This window comes from Microcaecilia unicolor, chromosome 10 (assembly GCF_901765095.1).
Source record: "Microcaecilia unicolor chromosome 10, aMicUni1.1, whole genome shotgun sequence".
Taxonomy (NCBI): domain Eukaryota; kingdom Metazoa; phylum Chordata; class Amphibia; order Gymnophiona; family Siphonopidae; genus Microcaecilia; species Microcaecilia unicolor.
The window spans coordinates 214,645,698-214,670,275 of NC_044040.1; the positions used below are offsets into that span (position 1 = coordinate 214,645,698).

Sequence of the window (24,578 nt, forward strand, 5' to 3'; positions counted from 1 at the left end):
GGCCATTTCATGCATCCATCACCCTTTCCGTGATATACTATTTTCTTAGATTCCTCCTAAGCCTATTTCCTCTTAACTTCATCCTATGCCCTCTCATTCCAGAGTTTTCCTTCATTTGGAAAAGGCTCACCACCTGTACATTAACGCCACTGAGGTATTTAAACATCTCTATCATATCCCCTCTCTCATGCCTTTCTTCCAGCATATACTTGTTGAGGTCCTTAAGCCTGTCCCTATATGTTTTATGACAGAGACTATTTACTAGTTTGGTAGACGCCATCAGGACCAACTCCATCCTCTTTATATCTTTGAATAGGTGCGGTCTCCAGAATTGCATGCAGTATTCCAAATTGGGCATCACCAGAGACTTACAAGGGCACTATCACCTTTTTTTTCCTGCTGATCATCCCTTTCCTTATGCACCCAAGCATCCTTATGGCTTTGACCGTCACCTTTTCTACGTGCTTGGCCACCTTAAGGTCTTCAGACACAATTCCCACCAAGTCACTCTCTTCTTTCATGCACATAAGCACTTCACCCCCTATACTATACCATTCCCTTGGATTATTGTAACCCAAGTGCATGACCCTACATTTATTAGCATTAAATCTTTGTTGCTAATTTTCAGACCAGTCTTCAAGCTTTGCTAGATCCTTCCTTATGCGATCCACACCCTTTGGGGTTGTCCTCCCTATTACAGAGTTTGGTATCATCTGCAAAGAGACAAACCTTACCAGTCAGCCCTTCCGCAACATCACTCACAAAGATGTTAAAATGGGCTGGCCCGAGGACCAATCCCTGTGGTACACCACGGATAACATCCCTTTCCTCAGAGCAAGCTCCATTTACCACTAACCTCTTTCTCCTCCCATTTAACCAGTTTTTGATCCAGTCAGTCACTTTAGGTCCCATACCAAGGGTACTCGGTTTATTTATCAGTCGCCTGTGCGGAACCATGTCAAAGGCTTTGCTAAGATCCAAGTACACCACATCTAGCGCCCCTCTCACTTCCAACTGTTTGGTCACCTAGTCAAAGAAATCGATCAGATTCGTCTGACACGACCTGCCACTAGTGAAGCCTCGCTGCCTTGGGTCCTGCAGTCCACTCAGCATGAGGGGAACAGAAAATGACAATAAAGCAAATTTTGCCTTGATTCTGATGCTACTTCTCAAAGCCAAGCATTTGCAATAACTATAACAGCTTTACTCTAATAAGATGCTCATATGAGAAATATCCGTGAGCACATTAATACCTTATTTCCACTGGAACATCCCTTAATATAATTCGATCTTGGAGATATAGCAGTTGTGTTTATTTTTTTCAAAAATATGAGTGGCAGCTCAGCTGGGTTGTGTAGCAATGTCTACCTCTAGATGTCAGAAAAGTGACACCTTCATTTCCCAAAAAATATTTGCCAGTGTTCTGCAATGTTCATACACTCTCCAAACCTGAACGGAAGAAAATTAGAGAAGTTTGGCAGTTCAACGGTGAACCATTTCCCAAAGTAATAAACAGTATAGAACAGACATGAGCTTTACAGGTTTTCACCAGATTTTGATAAACACAATTATTGTTAAAGTCCACGGTGAAGGAGCTCATAAAAGTTATACATTTTGGAGAGATGGTTTACACCAGGATGAAAGAAAAAGAGTTTTTGCTGTAATTAAATTCCACAAACGTATTTGAATCCATGAACCTCCAAGTTATCTCCAATGTGGGTTCCCTGGACAGAAGGGATGGGTGGATTTGTGGTGGAGTTTGAAAATATGCTCATAACTTTACATTTTTGAAAGTACTGAACTTTATTTTGCTTGTGTGATATGTCCACACAAAAACTCAGGGTGGATGTGGGTGTGGAGACTTTTTAAATAGGGATACCTTCACTTTGAGAACTGGTACAAAGTCCATGTGCGAAATTTACCTAGGCACTTTGCAGATATGCGGCCGTTTGACACCTGTTTAACTTTAGGGGTCGATTCTCAAAAGTCATCGTTAACAGCCGCGTGCGTTTATAGCTGCAGCTGAACTTACCATGAACGTGGAACAGCGATTGATGCTCAAAGCCAGGAAATCTCATGACTTGGAAATATCGTACAGTTTCCAGAACTAGGGCTGAGTCTCCTGCTCAAGTGAAAGTAGGAGGAGACATCTCTTTGGACTATAAATACCAAGTCCTTGGGAATGACCTTGTGTTTCACTCTTTGCTCCCCTGACCAGTGCATCATTAAGGGGAAGCCTATGACTGACTAACAGCCAGTGCACAGGGAACAGTAACAGAACCCAGACAAGTAGAGCTATACCTGGGGAGGAGCGCCCCCCATCGCTCCATCCTTGGTATGCCACTGACTGCTGCTGTACTATGGGCTGGACCCTTGTACAGCCTGGCGTTTGCAGTGGGATATACTTAGCTGCTGTATAAGTGTTTACAGATCCAATCATATGTTCATGCTTTTGAAAGTGGAGAGCTGCAAGGGACAGAGCAGCGTACGTACGAAGCCTTCATCACATCTGTGCATAGTCCAAAGCAGCTCGCCTGGAACTAGGACCCATCTACTGGGACAATCAAGTTATTTACTGGAACAGATGCCATAAACTCTTCACTGTCTATGAAATCTGTTTATTTCCATCTGCCCATAATACTAGAGAGAGAGAGCGAGCCCTGAAGCACTTCTGCTCTTGAAGTCATTGCATTTCAGTATTTATGGGAAAATAATCTCTATGGGACAGGTACAGTTCTAGGTCTGAACTATGTTATCATCTAGCAAAGAAAAAACCCAATTCTTTTTTTATTTTGCACATTAAACTAATTATGTTCTTTTTATAAGAAGGTTACATTTTTCCCTAATAATGAGAATATCTATACCTGTTGCTGTCTTGGACAGTGTTCCTAGAGGGCCCTGAAGCTTAGTAAAATGTTCCACAGGTACTTATGAGACACTGATGCCGACAAGAAGAAAGAGGTTTTCTTCTGACCATGGAAACTTGGAATCAATAGCAGCATTATTATTAGCAAACAGAAACTGTCGCTTCAACATTCAGCACTCTTGTATGTCAGAGGAAGAGAACAGATTCGTATAATAAAATAACAACAACACATACAGGACATAAGCAAAGACTAAAAGTAATGCAGAGAGGGCTGCGCCTTGAGTTACCCGACATTTGATAGGGTACCATGAAGACATCAATGTCTCTATGTGAACCTGCTGTTGGCGATCAGTCATAAAGAAAACCAACAGACCCAATTAGGCCTATAGAATGAAGTTGAAGTTACATATAGTGACATCAAGAAAGAGTAGGTATCCAACAACACAATCAATAAGGTCTCAACACCATGAAATGGATGAAAACCATGTTGTTCATAATCAAGAAGAGTTCATCACAGTAAGCCTGAAGTTGGTGGAGGGCCACACACTCAAGAACCATCACAAGGAAAGGGAGGCTAGAGATTTGTGGATAAGAAGTAGGATGTAAGGCGTCCAAGACAGAGCTTTTTAGGGCAGGCTAGACACTTGCCCTTTTAAGTTGAGAGGGCCGTACACTTGTAGACAAGGAGAGATAGACAATCCTAGTGAAGAATTTTGCAAGCTCTTTATGGGCAAACTTTATCCAGCTAGTAGGGCAGGGATCCAGGGCCAAAGTGGTAGCATGTAAGACTACAAGAGCCTTACTGATATCCTCTTTTCCAGGACACATAAAGTCCCTCTATTTCATTGAAATATACAAAGAGGAATCAAGAATCATCCTGCTGCCAAGGATCGAGATGCATAATAATTACGACTACTACTATTTCTATAACACTACTAGACGTATTCAGCAATGTACACTAAACACATATGAGACAGTCCCTGTTCAACAGAGCATACAATCTATTCAAGACAGACAAACAGGACAAATAAGGGATTAGGGAATTATTGTAGGAATGATTAAGCAGACATGAGTACTGAACAGAATAGGAGTTAGGAGTTAAGAGTTAAAGCAACTTCAAAAAGGTGACCATAACATCAGGATGAAGAGCACAGGAATTAAAAGAAGAGGGACATTTATCAGCTCTTGGATAATCACGAAAGGCACCCATGGATGGTTTAGAGCCTTGACTAGACGAGTAGTAAATTAGGATCATTTGGCCACATCCCTATATCTGTTAAGATTATCGGATGCATGTCCATCTTCGTTCCAATCTTCACAGTTCTCTCTTATAGCAGCGAAGAGTCACTGTATACCAAAGAGCAGCTAGAAATCTGGCAAACAGTGGAGGCTTCCATTTTTGAGTGCCAACACTGAACATAATTATCCAACGTGTACGACCAGAAACCCACCAAACAGTTCCACCTGACTGTTTATGATATCATCCATGTTATATATATATATTACTAATTGTATTTGTACTCTGAAATGACATAAATCATGACGGAAAATTGTAAGCCACATTGAGCCTGCAAATAGGTGGGAAAATGTGGGATACAATTGAAACAAATAAATAAATAAATAAATAAAAACAGCAAGAAAAAGACAGACATCAACTTTTTCAAACGCAGAAATGGCCTCAACAACTGTGAAGGAGGCAGAGCATAAAATGATAGATATGGAAAAGGTCAACGAATAGTGCTCTGACCAACCAGAAGATTGGCTCAACCAGCAAGGAATCCCACCCTTATGATAGTGCAAGTGCAGATCCTGTGGGTTGGGAAGACTCTTCCATTGACCACAAGGAAGCTCTGAGGATAATATTAATAACTGGGCATCCACAAAACTATAGAATACTAGCACTTATGCGCATAAGTTTGTACTTCCAGGATGTCAAAGTGCTATTTTGTAAAGGTAAGTAAGTGGCATAACGTATAAATGAAAGGGGGCTTACACCTGGGAGGAATATGGGCGGGCAATGGGTAGGACTGTAAGTTACGCACATCCCTGCCACATCTATGAGAATGCAGTTACACTAGGTTGAAGTAATTTCAGATATGTAGATGGAAGGCATGTCGATACTGGGTTATACAAATGTTCCATAATGGATTGCCAGTATGGAATAGACTGTCACCATACAGCTATAGAACTGCTTCCCTGATGCTTAAAACCTACCTTTTTTTTTTTTTTTTAGGAAATACGCTTTAAATATAGTGAATTAGGTCATTTTTGTTAGATGTGTGATCTAGTTCTCTTATTGTTATCCGTTTTGAACTACATTTGGTAATAGCGGACTATAAATTCTGTAACGGTAACTGTAACTAGGGATGGAGATGTTACGAACTTGAAAAGCCTGAGTTTACCACATGGATGGTTTGAGTCTCAAAGTTTCTACGTGACCAATATGTGGACAATTTTATAATAAACATGCCTGGTTTAAGAAGGCAAGTAGGCTGGTGTAAATGCATGTGAACAAATGATAGGTTAGGCAGATGCCCAGTTATAGAATTATCTCCACAATGCTTAAGAAATTAAAAAAAAAAACATGAAATAACAACAGCATTCAAAGTAGGGTTATATGTGTAGAAGTGCAGACTTTGAAAACTGGTTACCCTATCCATGGATAAACTTAAGTGCATAGTTCTGTTAGACTCATAAGTTTACCCACATATCAGGGCAGCATTCCTGAAGGTGGGCTGGGTCAGGGAGGTCACTTAAGGGTCCTTTCACTAAGCTGTGAGAAAAAAAAGGACCCTGCGGTAGTGATGGAGGCCATTTTCTTGCATTGCAGGGCTCTTTTTACCACAGTGGGTAAAAAGCCCCTCCAAAAATGGTGGTAAGGGCTCCCACAGTAACCCAGTGGTAACCAGGCAGTGCGTGGCGATGCCCAATTACCACTGGGTTACCGCTGCGCTAACCATTTCTGGGGGGGGGGGGTTTCATTTTTCCTCTGAAATGGTGCATGCATGACCCGGAACTAGCACCTGTGGCCACATTGGGCCGGCGGTAGTCCCAGAATAGTGTGCGATAAGCCTGCGTTGGGCTTACCGCCGCTTCGTAAAAGGGACCCTTAATTGGATTTCTGAAAATAAGCACCAAGGGTTTCATGGGAAAGGTACACACTCAAATAATAGGTGCAAAATCCAAATCAGCCGATCATAATTTGTTGTGTTTCAGATTAAGTGAGATGGGAGTTGGAGTTATGCTTAAATGTTTTTCATCTTTTTTGAATATTAGACATTATAGTGTTTTGAAATATGGGAAGAGGTCTGCTAGTTGGAAGTTGAGCTGTGGCGTCCCCCAGGGATCTCCACTCTTGTTGCAACTGTTTAATGTTTACATGAGTCACCTGGGAAGGTATTTGCATTTCTTAAATATTTTTTCATTATCATATGCTAATGATATATTTGTTTTATGTCCAGTTCAAGAAACTCTGGAAAGTATTTTTTTTTTCATTGTTAAAACAATATATGGTGGTTTGGAGATTATCAGAAGGTTTCATCTGAAATAATAAATTTATCGTCAAGTATATCTTTAAAGATCAACTTTACATCAAGAGTATTAGCGTATCATTTTGGATTCTAGGTTTACTTAAGAATATCAGATCAATGCTCTAGTAATCAAATTCTTTTTTCATTTGAGAAAAATCTGAGCGATTTGAATATCATTAAGTTCTACAGGGTTTCGCTTAATTTTTTTTTTTTTTGTTACATTTGTACCCCGCACTTTCCCACTCATAGCAGTTTCAATGCGGCTTACATATTATATACAGGTACTTATTTGTACCTGGGGCAATGGAGGGTTAAGTGACTTGCCCAGAGTCACAAGGAGCTGCCTGTGCCTGAAGTGGGAATTGAACCCAGTTCCCCAGGACCAAAGTCCACCACATTAACCACTAGGCCACTCCTCCACAATTGCACAAGTCACTCTTCTTCCATTAATTCATTACTGTAATTCATTATATTGTGGTGTAAGAAAAAAGCAGTTACGTTGGCTTCAGCTGCCAGGCTGATTTTGTTTTTTGGGAAAATTTAGCAAAGTTAGTCCTCTATTGAATAATTTGCAATGGTTAGGATTGGAATCTCGCATTCAATTCAAGATTATATGTCAATGTGTATTTATGGTATGAACTCTGTTATGGTAGGACAAACAACAACAGGCAAAACACCTCTACGAAAATCCAAGGATATCAGGAAGAGTAGAGATAACAACACAAGTAGCAGCTCCTGGAGTGTTTATAAAGAAATCCCATACAGGAAAAACATCTTTATTTACACCAGTATAAACACAATCTCATTTTCCGGATCAAGAGATTATCTGAGGAGTTCAAAGAATTTGACTCAAGATATTCCATCTATGAAGAAAATGAGGTTGAAAGCTGTTTGGGAGCACTCTTTTGCATTTCAGGGTCGAGAATTTGGAATAGTTTGCCTGTGTTTATACGGTTAATACCTGAGTCTAGTCATTTTCATAAAGTATTAAAATCTTATCTATTCGCATTCTAATATTCCTTTATTGAAAAGAACACTTAACATTTATTGTAGGTTATATCTGAATGAGATATTATTCTTGTTGTGAAAAGTTTGTTAAAAACGGTATAGAAGATGCGGAATAGAAGTGCCAATGAACGTCAAGAATTGATTGTTGACACCTTGTTAACTCATTATTTTGCATGCGCATCTGCCTTGCAATGCCCAAATTTGGATACCCAAGTTTGGGTGACCTATATAGAATCTGGGTCATGCCTGAAAACTCCTCTTCTCCAGTTAAAGATGGGGCATCTCTTAGTTCTCCTGTATCTCTATTAATTAAAACTATTTCTGAGGTTCTGACTAAAGAAGGCCTAGATTTAAGGAGAGAACAAAGTGGTTCAATATTTTTGCCCGTTCTGAAGGTTGTAACTTTACGGAGTGTTGAAACTCCCCCTTTGGTTTCTGACTGTGTTGAAGCTAAGCCGTTCTCTCTGGCTAACATAATGCTATTACTTTAGGGTTCCTTTTTCCTCTCTATATAAGTATTTCTCAACTCTGCTGCCCGTCTCATCTTCCGCCAGGGTCGCTTTACTCATACTACCCCTCTCCTCAAGACCCTTCACTGGCTCCCTATCCGTTTTCGCATCCTGTTCAAACTTCTTCTACTAACCTATAAATGTACTCACTCTGCTGCTCCCCAGTATCTCTCCACACTCGTCCTTCCCTACACCCCTTCCCGTGCACTCCGCTCCATGGATAAATCCTTCTTATCTGTTCCCTTCTCCACTACTGCCAACTCCAGACTTCACGCCTTCTGTCTCGCTGCACCCTACGCCTGGAATAAACTTCCTGAGCCCCTACGTCTTGCCCCATCCTTGGCCACCTTTAAATCTAGACTGAAAGCCCACCTCTTTAACATTGCTTTTGACTCATAACCACTTGTAACCACTCGCCTCCACCTACCCTCCTCTCTTCCTTCCCATTCACATTAATTGAATTGATTTGCTTACTTTATTTATTTTTTGTCTATTAGATTGTAAGCTCTTTGAGCAGGGACTGTCTTTCTTCTATGTTTGTGCAGCGCTGCGTATGCCTTGTAGCGCTATAGAAATGCTAAATACTAGTAGTAGTAGTAGTAATAATGTCTCAAAGTTAACCAATGTGGACTCTAACCTGGTTAATCTCGATAAATGTATGTCAGTTTTGCATTTCCAGGTTTCATCAATTCAAGCACTTTCCGCTTCATTTATTAAGGGCTCTTGTTCCTTGCATCTGCTGATGGAATTACTTGAAAATTAAGTTGAAAGCAAAGAATATATGTATTTTGAATTTTCTCTATACCTACTTACTGTCTGCTGAGATTCTCTTTAGGAAGTGCCTGAAAGAAATCATATTTTATCTAATGCAGATAGCCTTTATTTAGACAAATGATATTAACGGCCTTTCAAGAAATGGGCTTCAGGTCTGTTGGGAATGGGGTGGGAGTGAGGACGTGGATGTTTTTCTGCCTCAACATTTTGCAACTCTTACAGAGTTTTTGGAAGACTCGCAAGAAAATGTTTCAACAACAGCCACTTTATTGGTATCTTTGGCTTCTGAGTCTGACAAAAATGTTAATACAGAGATCTTTCTTTAAGAGCAAAGATGTTGCGTAGGAAACCTTCCTTGTTCTTAAAATTCTGAGTCATAGCAAAGGGGGATTCTTTCTCAAATTCCCCTGTAAATGCTTAGTTACTCTTGCTGGTAAACAGTACATTATTTCTGATCCTTCACAATTGTAAAAATTGCTGACAGTTAGGGAGAAACTGTTTGTTCTGAGATTACTGCTTGATATGGAGGGGGTTCGATTGTATATTTGCTGTATATTGGGTTGGACTGTCTTGTTTCTTGCTCTTTATTTCCTATTTTTGATCCATATTTCTTCTTGATGTGGGCCTATTTGGGGGAAATCTCATTTTCCTTTTTTTTTTTTTTGTGGAAATAATGTAAACATTCTAATATATATATATATATATATAAATAAAAAATGCTAACACGTTTATACATATATGCACATTTACCTACATGTTATCGGTGTTTCTAGTGCTATTCTATATATGCTTGCGGAGAAGGCTCACTTGCGGGTATCACATCGTATAATGTCTTTTGGAGAGGGTGTGGTTAGTGAAAGTCCTTGGGAGGACCTTAGTGTCCTTGGCGGTGTGTGGAGGATCATCTTATTGTTCAGGTCCTCGGGGCCATTTCCTTTAAGGGTCTTGAAGATCAGACGTAGAGTTTTAAATTTAGCCCTGTAATGTACTGGTAGCCAGTGAAGTTTTTGCAAAAACATTTAACAAAACAATTAACAAAATTGACAAAAATAAGCAGGCTATTTTTTTTGTTTTCATGTGCACAATTTAGACAGTGTGTGCACAGTGAACCATTGTGCATGTTGTTGTTACATTTGTACCCAGCGCTTTCCCACTCATGGCAGGCTCAATGCGGCTTACATGGGGCAATGGAGGGTTAAGTGACTTGCCCAGAGTCACAAGGAGCTGCCTGTGCCTGAAGTGGGAATCCAACTCAGTTCCTCAGTTCCCCAGGACCAAAGTCCACCACCCCAACCACTAGGCCACTCCTCCACTCTTTTTGAAAAGGATACACTCTTTCCTCCCCTCCCCAAAATGCATTCTCTTTTCAGATAGCGCACCTCCTTTACAAAGAGGGTGCCCACTCGATGACACCACCCCTGAAACAAAAATAAAGACCAACCATATCCAAAGAAAACGAACAATGAGACATGGGAAGCAAAACTAAATGCACATTTTTGGGCTGCTCATCCTTAGTATTTTATGATACACACATAAGTACACATCCTGCCCCTGCTTTTCCCATTCTCCACCCCTGGCAACACCTACATGAATATTTATTTATTCATGTTATTTATTTAACACATTTATACCCCACATTTTCCCATTAGTAGTAGGCTCAATGCGGCTTACACAAGATCATGGGAAAACTACAGTTCATTATAATACAATTAAACAATGTAATAGTAAACAATTACGTATCGTAAAGAACAACACAGATAATAAGAGTGAATAAAAAACGATAAGGTCTATGGATTTTGCTGTAACAGTAGAAAAGGTAAATTAGGTTGAGTCAGATTGTATAAGTCTGGCCCTCCTATTCTAGGAGCTTAGCCTAGAATGGGTGGCAGAGCTGGTGGTTGGGAGGCGGGGCTAGTGCTGGGCACACTTATACGGTCTGTGCCGGGGCTGGTGGTTGGGCGGCGGGGATAGTGCTGGGCAGACTTATACGGTCTGTGCCAGAGCTGGTGGTTGGGAGGCAGGGATAGTGCTGGGCAGACTTATACAGTCTGTGCCAGACCCGGTGGTGGGAGGCAGGGATAGTGCTGGGCAGACTTATACGGTCTGTGCCAGAGCTGGTGGTTGGGAGGCGGGGCTAGTGCTGGGCAGACTAATACGGTCTGTGCCAGAGCTGGTGGTTGGGAGGCGGGGCTAGTGCTGGGCAGACTTATACGGTCTGTGCCGGGGCTGGTGGTTGGGCGGCGGGGCTAGTGCTGGGCAGACATATATGGTCTGTGCTGGGGCTGGTGGTTGGGAGGCGGGACTAGTGCTGGGCAGACTTATACGGTCTGTGCCGGGGTTGGTGGTTGGGCGGTGGGGATAGTGCTGGGCAAACTTATAGGGTCTGTGCCAGAGCCGGTGGTGGGAGGCGGGGCTGGTGGTTGGGAGGCGGGGATAGTGCTGGGCAGACTTATACAGTCTGTGCCAGAGTCAATGGTGGGAGATGGGACTGGTGGTTGGGAGGTGGGGATAGTGCTGGGCAGACTTATACGGTCTGTGCCAGAGCCGGTGGTGGGAGGCAGGGATAGTGCTGGGCAGACTTATACGGTCTGTGCCAGAGCTGGTGGTTGGGAGGCGGGGCTAGTGCTGGGCAGACATATATGGTCTGTGCTGGGGCTGGTGGTTGGGAGGCGGGACTAGTGCTGGGCAGACTTATACGGTCTGTGCCGGGGTTGGTGGTTGGGCGGCGGGGATAGTGCTGGGCAGACTTTTACGGTCTGTGCTGGGGCTGGTGGTTGGGAGGCGGGGATAGTGCTGGGCAGACTTATAGGGTCTGTGCCAGAGCTGGTGGTTGGGAGGCGGGGATAAGGCCGGCCAGACTTATATGGTCTGTGCACTGAAGAGGACAGTACAAATAAAAAAGTAGCACATATGAATTTATCTTCTTGGGTAGACTGGATGGACCGTGCAGGTCTTTTTCTGCCGTCATCTACTATGCTACTATGTTACTATGTCAGGAAAGTAAGCCTTCTTCAACAAGTGATTTCCTGAAATCCAGATAGTTCTGAGTTGATTTTAAGAATTTAGGTAGTGCATTCCAGAGCTGTGTTCCTATGAAAGAAGCTGGATGCGTAGGTAAACTTGTATTTAAGACCACTGCAGTCTGGATAATGTAAATTTAAATAAGAACGGGAGAGACTGGAACTGTTTCCGGGTGGTAGGTCAATTAGATCTAGCATGTAGCCAGGAACTTCACCATAAATAATCCTGTGAATCAAGGCGCAGACCTTGAAGTCAATACGTTCCTTAATGGGGAGCCAATGTAGTTTTTCACGAAGGGGTTTGGCAGATTCGAATTTAGGTTTTCCAAAAATCAATCTCGCTGCTGTGTTTTGGGCGGTCTGAACTTTCTCGATTATCTATTGCATGGAACTAAGTGCTATTGCTTAATTCTGTGTGTGCATACAAAAACACTGTTGTACACACTCCAGTTGCCTATGAAGTGATCCCTAATCATTCCTTTAAGAGGGAGTCTCCTTATTCACCGTTCCATTCTCTTGTGTCACAAAGACCTTTTGATATTGTTGACTCACAGATTCAGTTCTCAGAACTGGCCAAAGTGAAGTCATCCATTTATTTTTAAAAAAACTGGTGCACATAATATTGGAATGATCCGTTTGTGACAGATATTGTATTCACTAAAAGAACATTTGAGATTCATGGACTTACCACGCTCTCGGCACTTAGAATGATATAAAATGCATTTCTCAAACATCAGCTCAAATGACTAGAAGAAACAGCTTTTATTTAGATACAAAGTGTCGAGTTGTTTCATTGCACTAGAAACTTCCAGATACTGTTAAGGGGTGGGGGGGGGGGGGGGGAACACCGTATAAAATGTTTTCAGATCTAGAAATGCTGCAACACCTGCAGACAGGAAGCAGAAGGATGGCATTGGCCATAATTCTGAATAAAGTGTGCCAACATATAGGTGCAGATACAGACATATTCCGTTAGAAACTGGCATATTGGAGTGGAGGAGTGGCCTACTGGTTAGAGTGGTGGACTTTGGTCCTGGGGAACTGGGTTCGATTCCCACTGCAGGCACAGGCAGCTCCTTGTGACTCTGGGCAAGTCACTTAACCTTCCATTGCCCCAGGTACAAATAAGTACCTAAGTCGCATTGAGCCTGCCATGAGTGGGAAAGCGCGGGGTACAAATTAAAAAAAATATTCGCGGGAGGATTGTGAAAAATTACAAGAGGACCTTACGAGAGTGGGAGACTGGACGTCTAAATGGCAGATGACGTTTAATGTCAGCAAGTGCAAAGTGATGCATGTGGGAAAGAGGAACCCGAATTATAGCTACACCATGCAAGGTTCCATGTTAGGAGTCACCGACCAGGAAAGGGATCTAGGCGTCATTGTTGATGATACGTTGAAACCTTCTGCTCAGTGTGCGGCAGCGGCTAAGAGAGCAAATAGAATGTTAGGTATTATTAGGAAAGGAATGGAAAACAAAAATGAGGATGTTATAATGCCTTTGTATCGCTCCATGGTGCGACCGCACCTCGAATATTGTGTTCAATTCTGGTCGCCGCATCTCAAAAAAGGTATAGTGGAATTAGAAAAGGTGCAGAGAAGGGCGTTGAAAATGATAAAGGGGATGGGACGACTTCCCTATGAGGAAAGGCTAAAGCGGCTAGGGCTCTTCAGCTTGGAGAAAAGGCGGCTGAGGGGAGATATGATAGAGGTCTATAAAATAATGAGTGGAGTTGAACGGGTAGATGTGAAGCGTCTTTTCACGCTTTCAAAAAATACTAGGACTAGGGGGCATGCAGTGAAGCTACAATGTAGTAAATTGAAAACGAATCAGAGAAACTTGTTCTTCACTCAGCGTGTAATTAAACACTGGAATTCGTTGCCAGAGAATGTGGTAAAGGCGGTTAGCTTAGCAGAGTTAAAAAAAAGGTTTGGATGGCTTCCTAAAGGCAAAGTCCATAGACCGTTATTAAATGGACTTGGGGAAAATCCACTATTTCTGGAATAAGCAATATAAAATATTTTGTACATTTTTGGGATCTTGCCGGGTATTTGTGACCTGGATTGGCCACTGTTGGAAACAGGATGCTGGGCTCGATGGACCTTTGGTCTTTCCCAGTATGGCAATACTTACGTACTTATGTACATTTGTGAACATTTGTTCATATATACTGAATTTCTGCCTACTCACTATTCTCTGAATATACCCATGTCTTACACAGAGTATATAGATTGAGGGTAGTGCACACATTACACATAGGCAGAGTCTGGGTGGATCATGAGTGGGGTGCAGTTACATATGTAGCTTATAGAATATATGCTCCCAATCAAAGAACGTATTGCTTTCAAAATCTGCACCCTGGTTCATAAAATTATTTACGGCGAAGCCCCAGAATACATGACAGACCTCATAGACCAGAAACACAACAGGATCAGCACGAACATACCTAAATCTCCACTACCCAAGCTGCAAAGGACTCAAATACAAATCAACTTATGCATCCAGCTTCTCCTATTTAAGCGCACAACTATGGAACACACTGCCAAAAGTCGTAAAAACAACGTATGACCACCTAAACTTCCGGAAATCATTAGAAACAAACCTGTTCAAAAAGGCATACCCCACCGACCCAACATAAAAGCCTGAATACCTGCAACACAACGAACCAAAGCTCGTAATGGACATAAAATAACTCTTCCTCTCTAAGATCCCCTAATGTGTCTATCACACATGAGCCTTATATTACCACAATATCACCTTGTATTTGTTCATACCGTAATTGGCGAATGCCGAGATGGTACTATGTAAGCCACATTGAGCCTGCAAATAGGTGGGAAAATGTGGGATACAAATGTAACAAATAAATAAATTATTATACGGTACATGCATATGATCAGAACTTAGAAGTACAAACTTACCCCAGCCCTGTGACTGATATAAGTTATACACATCTGAACTGTTATGCTAGTATGCTACCATGGAAAGCAGGAGTCTCCTGTCCTTTACAGGATAGGAAAAAAGGGAAGGGGGGTGGGATTTGATAAACCGCCTTGCTGTGGTTTCAATCAAAGTGGTTTTACATATTATATACAGGTTCTTCTCAGGCACCCAGCTATACAATTGACCTGCACATATTTGTAAAGCAAACATAAAATTAGTTTTAAGAACCCAAAGTAGTTAGAATGATACTTTTGAAGTTGCTGGGTAATGTAAATCTAGAGATTCATTTATTCAAGTCATTCAAGTATTTAAATGCCGCCTAGACCTAAGCGGTTTACAGTTTTCATTTGACAGGTATTGGGTGTGTCCCTAGCGGGCTCATAGACTAAGTACTACATTGTTGTACTACAGTTGTACCTGGGGCAACGGAGGGTTAAGTGACTTGCCCAGGGTCACACAGAGATGCAGAGGGAACTGAACCTGGTTCCCCAGGATCTCAACCACTGCTGACCATCAGGCAGCAGTGGGAATCGAACCCAGTTTCCTAGGTCTGTAGCCCACTACACTAAACACTAGGCAAACTTTTATGTCTGTTGTGACTCCTTAAATGCAGTCTTTGTGCCCCTGCTGCAGCTGTAGGGCAAAACGTAGCCATGTTGGGCTTCTGATGCCTTTCTCCATTTTAAAACTAGGTATTTTTTAAATATTCTTATTATTTATGGTTTATAATAATTGACTAAGTTGTCTTCCTTTTGTCTTTTGGATTCCTGCTTTGCTTTCATCTTACTTCTGTGAGAATTCACCTGCTCTTTTGGTATTCTGAAAACCTGACAGGCTGTGGGGTCCCTAAGGACAGATTTGGGAAGCCCAGTTGCTGGTTAAGAAACATCACTTGGTGGATAAACTTGACATGGATAAAGAAAATGGAAAGGAGACATGTCTTATTGTGTCTGTCCGTTATAAAGAGCACTTAATATGAAAAATGGTGGTCACTATGATCCTATGTTGGAGGAAAAAGATATCACATGAAATATTTATCCAAACCCAGGTAAATGAATCACTCTTTAGCAACAATTTAACCACTGGCAAAAAAAAAAAAAAAAAGAAAAAAGAACCCTCCAATTTGCAAATTCTTCTGTAACTACTCCAAAGTGATCATTCATGAATAACATGGACCATGGAGCCCAACTTGGGGGGTTGGGTGCTCACCCACCCATTAACTATGGGCTCTACACAAAGTAGTCACCCTCAGGTTCTAAGGCTTAGATTTTTAAAAAATGTTGAGTTGAGTGATAGCTCATTGAAGAGAAGTAGCATTATTTGCACACCCACTGAATGGTCTCTTGCCTTAAGATCTTCACACACCTCGGAGAACTGGGGGCATACATTTATCAAGATTTAATTTCAAGAACAGGGGAACAGATTCACATGAGCTCAGACACAGGGCTCAAAGGATTTCCCTTTTCTCATGCTATTGGTGAAAAGCAGAACGATATGAACCAGGGGCGTAGCCAGACTTCAACGGTAGAGGGGGTCCAGAGCCGAGGTGAGGGGGCACATTTTAGCCCCCGTTCAGCGCCGCCGACTCCCCCCCATTGCTGACACCAACCCCCCCGCCCGCCCACCATTGTCGACACCTCCAACAACTTTGACCCCCCCCCTGCCAATGACCCTCTCGACCCCCCGCCATCACCGTCACCTACCACCTTTGCTGGTGGGGAACTCCAACCCCCGCCAGCCAAAGTCTTCTTCCTTCGTTTGGTTTCTGACTGAGTCTGACGTCCTGCACGTACAATGTGCAGGACGTCAGACTCACAGAAACAGAACGCAGCCTTGACTCAGTCAGAAACCAAATGAAGGAACAAGACTTCGGCTGGCGGGGGTTGGGGTCCCCGCCAGCAAAGGTAGCAGGCGGCGGGTTGGCGGCAGGAGGGGGGTTGAGAGGGTCGCCGGCAGGGGGCTCCAGGGCCAAATCTACGGGGACCCAGGCCCCCGTGACCCCATAGCAGCTACGCCCCTGATATGAACAGTGCAAGCTGAAAACTGCAGGAGTTGGTTTGCATTTCTTAAAATATGTCCCCCAATAAACAGTATGATTTAAATGGGGGGGGGGGGGGGGGGAACTGGAGCTGCAAGAGGAGTCACTTTTCACTTGACTTTGGCGCATTTCTCAAGTCTCTAACAGAAGCAGAGTTAAAAGTTAAGTGAAGACAATTTGCAGACATCGCAAGGCGTGTTTAGGAGTAGATCCAAAGTTTTTCAGCCCTGCATAATAAAACTCCCCCTGTTTAAGCAATAGTCAATCACATAGTAAAGTATTCAACACTAGCAGAACTAAACAGTGTGGGGGAAAAACAAGACAGAAAGAGATTCCGTCTGGAGCAATGTACTGTGGTGGTAATCGCTTCATTATCTCTCAGCACAGTAGGATAAGGAAATGATGAACCTGGGGTTTCTCTGCCGGCTTAGCCCCCGCACAAGCCCAGCAGTTCACTGAGGCAGAGAAAGCCCGATGCTAATACGGGAACTGTATACCCTGTCCTGTTCTCCAAAAGGATGATTTTTCACAGTCACAACATGGGAGAAAGGCTTCACAGGGAAGAACCTTTTTTTATTATTATTTAAATCGTGCAGTGAGGGGTTTTCAACCCAGTTTTCAGGGGCTGCCTGGCCAGTCAGGTTTTTAGGATATTCACAATGAATATGCATGAGATAGATTTGCATGCAATGCTTTCTTGGTATGCAAATCTTTTTCATCCATATTCATTGTGAATATCCTGAAAAACCCAACTTCCCAGGTGGTCCCTGAGGGCTGGGTGAAAACCACTAAGGCCCCAATGACCAATTCCCTGCGCTGTTTCGAAACAGCGCCCTAAAAATAGTGCTGGAGCAGTGCAGGGAATTAACTCTGCAATGATCAAATGCTAATAACATGCAAATTTAGGTGCATTACTAGCATTGATTATCGGGGAAAGTGTGGGAGGACCTCCAGCCCCCTGACACCCCCCCCCCCCGATATGAGGGCACAAGGGGGCCGGAGGTCCAGTGGACCTCTAGGCCCTCTAACTCCCTGACAGAAAAAGTAGCTCCCTGGTGGCTTAGTGGGCTACATACCCCCAACCCCACCTAGCCTACTGGTCTAGTGGCCCTTCACCCCCCATACCTTGTAGAAGCCTCCAAGATGGCAGCGCCCTGCCCTGCCCAGTGCATCCTGGGATGTGTTGGGTGGGGTTTCCATACCATATAAGGGTACTCCTTCCTTTTTCTACTTCAAAGTATGGGGAGATGAGGGGGCTACTAGACCACCAGGGTGGGTGGGGTATGTAGCCCACTGGGCCACCAGGGAGTTGTTTTATATGTGGGGATTAGGGGAGCTAGAGGTCCACTGGATCTCAAGTAATCAGCAAACTCCAACCCAGCCTTGGCCCCTCAGAGAACGCAAAGCAAGGTGCAAGAATTTCTTCTGGGAAACATTCACATCCTGTTAGCTTTCACCTATCCCCGCCCGACCCGTTCTTTTCCTGCTCCCTAAATCTTGATAAACCTTAACAGAAACCGAAGACCTGTATATAGAACACACAGTTATGGTGGTTAAAATCTGAGTTTGACTTTGAGTTAATAATAAAACTTTCAGTTGAAATTGTACCTGATTTGCTTGGTAGTTCTTATGATATGCTCTCTGCAGTTCTCACAGATGTACTATTTTTAATCCTTTGTTGCAATAAAGTTTATGTGCCATCATGTTGGGAGGTCAGGGAGCTAGAGGTCTTCCGGACTTTCAGCCCCCCATGTTGCTCTCTGGAGGGGTGTGGGGGCACTAGGCCACCAGGGCCTGAGCCATTGGGGGGTCCTGGGGTCCATTGGACCCCCAGGACTGATAGTGACAGCCTGGGCTGCCTGGCATGGGTGTGGGGGGGGGGGGGGGAGGAAGAGCCTTAACACTAATGCCAGCTCTGAGCAGGGATAGGGTAAGGCTCTATTCAGCCCATATGATCAGAGTGCAGTGTTCTGATCATATGGGCGAATCCCAGAGAGCTACATTTAAATATAATTAAAATGAACTCTTCGGTATTCCCTGCATGCTCACACCAGACCCCTTCTGATAATCCACGCTGGGTAAATGTGGGTGCTATTCTGGAGCTAGTGGCCTCTCATGCCCACATTTACTTTTGATCATCAGGTCCTCATTGCTTTAGCTTCTTGCAGAGGTAGTGAACCATCTATTTTTTCTTGAGAAGGCCAAACAAAGCAAGCTTTGTCCCCGCTTTTCCTCATGTCCCTGACAACCCTCCTAACTCTCTGGTTGCTGGTGTTGTGTAGAACTGTGGATCACCCCTTCTGCTGCCTATGGCTTCTTGCCCCTCAGTACTTCTCAACCCTTTCCTGGAGGCATTCCTAGGCAGTCAGGCTTTCAGGATTACCACAATGTGTGAGACAGATTTTCATGCATTGGGGACCCATTCTATGCAAATCTGTCTCATGCAAATTCATTATGGATGTTCTGAAAACCCAACTGGCTAGGTGTGCTTTCAGAAGAGGCTTGAGAAGCGCTGAAAAAGCCCCTATTCTTCAGAATTGTGGACCACCAACATTGAGGAAGATTATCTTTTTGGTGGAGGTCAATGTTCATCTTCACTGAGGAGATGGTCAGAATTAAAGGACTGTGGTATTCTGTGAAAGGGCTGCGATGGTCTGGGAAGGTTGAAGCCTATAGCCACACTGCCCATCTTTAGTAGGAGCTAAAATATTTATACTATCACTGATCCTGCCTGCTTGCACACCTTCTCTTACCAGATTTTTTTTAAGAAGAAAGTGATTTGATGGGGTAAGGAATGGAGATGAGGACAAAACCTGGCTTTCTTTGTAGACCGGTCTCGCTGCTCTCCAACTCTTCCATAATAAGGAATGACACAGGACAGGTCACTAAGGCCGAATGAAATGCAGACAACAAAGAAACTGTGTGTGTGTGTGGGGGGGGGGGGGGGGGTGAGTAGTCAGTCTTTAACCAGAGAGTCAGGATATATATTGGGTATGGACTAGATTCATTCAGCATAGCATGCAAATAGCACTAAAATTCAAACAAGTCAATAGAAAATAATGCCCACATCGGCCTGTGTTTCGTTTGAATAATTGGTAGAGCTGTGACTCTGCTCTGTGAAGGCTGGCAGAATTATCTGTTTGGGCTCATCTGTGTGCAAATAGCAAAGGCATTGAAAGTTTGTGTCGGTAGATTTCTTAAGTAAACTCCGATAGCATTAAAAGCAGCAGAAATGCATTAAATCCACCTTAGTTCTCTCCACTGAGAAAGTAAAAATCATCCCGTTGATTCCTGCAGAAGAATACCACCAAGACTATCTTTTCAAATTCATTTCCAGATCCAGGGACAGTGAGACACACAAACTCAAAACCCATTCAGTTGAGTGAAACATCTTTTGGGGTAAGAGTCTAGGTCCAGAGCCTTTACCTCAGCTGAAGGTACAGTATATAATTAACATTTTAGTAAAAAGTAGACGGAAGAGGACCATTGACATCCTGCTTTTAACACAATTTAAGCCAGGTGAAAGCTGCATGCAATAAAAGTAGCTTTTGAGAAGGAGAATTGCCTTTTCAGCCTCCACAATAACCTCCGATAGAAGGATCTTTAAAGTACTGAGGGGTACATCTCGAGAAGAAATATTGGAATTCTTTCTATAAATACTTCTCATTAACAAGTTTATAATTAAGTCCGTTCTGCATCCATGTCTGTAATTCTACAATGAAATGGTAGTTCAAAAATGTTTTTGTTTTAATTTACAGACATATTCTATTTGGTCGAAATCCTAAAGATGTAGAGTTCAACCAGGCTTTCAAGTTCAAAACTGTTGAAGGTGACTTCATGCAAGGGATCAACACAGTTTTCTCAGTTCCAACTTATCTACTCCTATTGATATAATTGGGTTTATTGGTTCTCTGTGAGATACATGTCTCTTGGAAGCATCAGCACCTAATTTTAACCAGACATAAGGGTCAACCACAGCTCGAGAAATTGAAAGAAAATGATATATACGGCCTTAAGTATGCTTTATTTGTTCCAAAAAAAGAGAAAGGAGTAACCCAAACCTATTTTGGGTCAGAATTTTGAGAAAATGGTGAAATCCAGGAAAGAATATACACTTGCAATACGACAGATACCATATGTCAAAACAATACCTCATAGACGGGTAGGGCTAATGACCCCCCCCCCCCCCTTTGCCAAGAATCCATACAGAAATCAACTCCAGAGACAATCCGTAAGTCTCTTAGGAGTCAAATTAATTCGACAAACATCTTAACCAGTAATTGCAACCCTCGAGGGAAACGAGGGACCTCATACACTTAATTGCAGGTTGAGATGCGCTTCTTCTATGGAATGTGTCGGGGTTATACATTTGACAGGGCGGTCAGACCCTTTCAGAAGATAAGCGGTGGCAAAAAGCATAAATCACACAAAGAAATCAGGTGCCTGAAATGAGTAAAAACCCTTCATATTTTGTCTTCTCCGTCACTTTGTTGATTTATCTGCAAAGGGGTAATGGTGCATAAAAGTGATGGTTATCTGGGAGGGGGAAGGAGAGCTTCCTTTGCTGACGTCAAATGTAGAGTTTAAAAAGGGGGGGTTTGGAGGAGATCCCACAAGCGGCAGCAGCAGCAGGAGCCAGCAGGAGACAAAGTGGAGAAAGGTTCTCTGTAGTGTATTTGCAGCCTGCTGCCTTGCTGTGTCCTTTTTGGCTTCGTGTAGAAGTTGCTTCTTGGAGAGATGTTGTCCTGCAGTGTCCGCTGTGCCCTGGCTCTACTATCCCTGGCCCTGGTCGTGAGCAGCGTCTCGGCAGCACCCACGGACCCGAGACTCCGCCAGTTCTTACAAAAATCACTGGCAGCAGCAGCAGGCAAACAGGTAAGACATTTCCAGAGCCTTCCGTATTTCAGATGTTTTTTTACGGCTTACTTGGACAACCTCAGATTGCATTGAGGAACGCCCTTCATTTAAAGTTAGAGGAAACCAAGAAAGTGGACGATATCAGTTTAGGTAGTGATTATCCCCATTTGTAATCGGAATGAAACCTTGCTTATGAACTTAGACATTATAATAACAATATTGGCAATAAAAAAAAAGTGCGTGAGCGACTTTCAAATCCATGCGTTAAAAGAGCATGTTCTCTTGATAACACACTGGTATAAGCTTTAAAGTACCCTCCTTACTTCTTTGATTTTTGAGGGGGTCCAGCCCATTTACTAAAGTGAAAATACCCGTGCGCCTTGCATTCCAGGTGCGCAAGTTCTAACAGTTGAGGTTCACTTTCTAGGGCTAACCAAGAGGTTTTTAGTTTTGGGGTTTTTTTTTTTTTTTAAGTTTTCAGCTATTCAGTCCAATGGACATTAAATCCTTACATTTTTATAAGGGGGTTTAAGTAGATACTTGCCAAATTGTACTTGAAACCGCTGTAGCTGTCCAGGGTGCTGAACCCGACTTCCAATGAGCCGAGTGTAATTCCGGTGGAGCGCTCCTTAAGGGATCGCACGAGTCCTCCTGGATACACTGGTCCTGTCCATGGTGCTGACACGTTTGCTTTTCAGTCTTTTTCAGTGAGAATGCAAGATCCCGGTTACAATGATCCTGACCCCATGGGACCGTAGCACTTTTTGGCTAAAAAGACCTGAATCTATAGCTCTCAAATCCTCAGCCGTACGCACAGATGGCCATTGTCAAAGTCGTGCGTCCCCATTGGTTTCCTTTTTTAAAATAGCAGTTTAAAATTTAAGGTTAGGAAAACTGAATGGGAATGTGCTAGGGTTTTTTTTTTTTAAGTACTGTTTGGATTTAATTCACGCCTCTTCAGTAGCAGTTCAAAGCGAGTTTCCTGCAGGTACTGTAGGCATTCTCCTGTCCCCGTTGACAGGTAGGCGCATGCATATCATGGAGAAGAGTTAATGGACCATACCTGTTCTCAATGGAGCGGATCTCATTATTCATGTGCTAAATAAACTATTATCTTCGGGGATGTTAGACACAGAAAGGGCATTCCTGCATGTCACTGGAACCAGTGGCTGAACAGCAGGAGTTGATGTTCATACTGTGTAGAGAGCGCTCACAATACAATGCTTTGGAGTAAGACAAGGCACCGCTAATTAAAATATGCGTTTTAGCACTTAGCTAAGCACAAACAGGGGTATTGTACGTAATTATTGGTTTCTCAAGCTCAGTCTGCTTAACAGATGTAGTTAGCCTATCTTACTTATGGATTCATCCTTTTACTTCGAGCAATAGACCTTATTGTCCTTTCTCCTCCAGGAACTGGCCAAGTATTTCTTGGCAGAATTACTATCAGAACCGTCTCAGGCAGAAAATGAAGTCCTGGAATCAGATGACCTGTCTAGAGGGGCCGAGCAAGATGAAATGAGGCTGGAACTGGAGCGATCGGCAAACTCCAACCCAGCCTTGGCCCCCCGAGAACGCAAAGCAGGGTGCAAGAATTTCTTCTGGAAAACATTCACGTCCTGTTAGCTTTCACCTACCCCACCGCCCGACCCGTTCTTTTCCTGCTCCCTAAATCTTGATAAACCTTAACAGAAACCGAAGACCTGTACATAGAACACACAGTTATGGTGGTTAAAATCTGAGTTTGACTTCGAGTTAATAATAAAACTTTCAGTTGAAATTGTACATGATTTGCTTGGTAGTTCTTATGATATGCTCTCTGCAGCTCTCACAGATGTACTATTTTTAATTCTTTGTTGCAATAAAGTTTATGTTTCAAACTGTAAAGCTCAACCTTTGTCATTGAAAACAGTATCTGAAAACATTTTCCTCTTAAGACAGAACTTTAAATCACCAATACAGTGCTGTATGTGTTTTGGGGAGAGGGGAGTTAAAACGTGAGCAAACAAAACATACCTTTTAACAAAACTCTACTAAAATTTGCCACGCAAACTAAGCGCCTAGTCACATCTGCACGTTCTTAATAAAGTCACATACATTAGGTGCCTTTTGCGGTTTTCGCTTCCCTTCGCTTCAAGTTTTTAACATCTTGTATCCACAGAGACTCATGAACAGAGCAGAGATACAACGCTTAAGAGTTACAGAGGTAAAAATAAAATAAAATAAAAATAAAACAAAACAAAACACCCAGGCACACATTGTGCAATGTCCTGTGAAAAAGAAGCGAGTGTGCACCTTTAGAAAGGATTGTCATGTATTCCGGAAAACCATCTACTACCGACCAAGGGGTATTCCAGATGCAGCATATCCAGGATAAATTGAGGTACATGAATGTCAACAATAAATAAATATATGAATAACATTTTAAAAAGTCACATGGGATAAGATTGCACATATCTTAACCGCTGCATACAGCACATACCAACAGACCACTTTCTTGCAGTCAGCCATCAGAAGCTACCTTTATGATCTTACTGTGATTGGAAATCAATCAAGTTACAATCTGATTAAAGCCCCGATCTACCCAGTTTTGATCTAACATCTGAGGCATGCAGTGCAAATCAAGCACACTGAGGCAGTCCTTTCCCCCCATTATTGATGTTCAAGTGTATTCCAGAGTTGCAAACACACTTGATTAAGTACACTTGAAACGCAAACAAAAGGCACTAGAACCTCATTTAACGGATCTACTCAATGCATTGAGGTAAGGTGATGCACTTGTTCACTAGGGGGCGCACGCCTTATTGCTCCTCTGTTGGTTTACGGTTATTTCTAGCGAGGTAATAGGTTGGGATTCAAGCGTTTGCAAACACAGGGGAGAGTCCCAGGCTACATTGAAAGTGCAAAAGGGCTTGGCTCATTTCTTTGCTACAAAATTCCATATGCCTTTGATGGTCACACAGGTCTTACATTCTGAATGCATTTACATAACTCAGTGTAGGGCTGGTTGCCATTCAACTTAACCCCCCCCCCCC

At 42.8% G+C, this 24,578-nt stretch overlaps 1 protein-coding gene across 1 annotated transcript; it reads left to right on the forward strand.

The window, feature by feature from the left end:
• The first annotated feature begins 21,232 nt into the window (after positions 1-21,232).
• Positions 21,233-23,416, forward strand: SST (somatostatin). The gene is made up of 2 exons (XM_030216503.1): positions 21,233-21,561; positions 22,957-23,416. The coding sequence occupies exons 1-2, from the start codon at positions 21,424-21,426 to the stop codon at positions 23,167-23,169; spliced, it is 351 nt and encodes a 116-aa protein (XP_030072363.1). The 5' UTR covers positions 21,233-21,423; the 3' UTR covers positions 23,170-23,416.
• Positions 23,417-24,578: the final 1,162 nt, after the last annotated feature.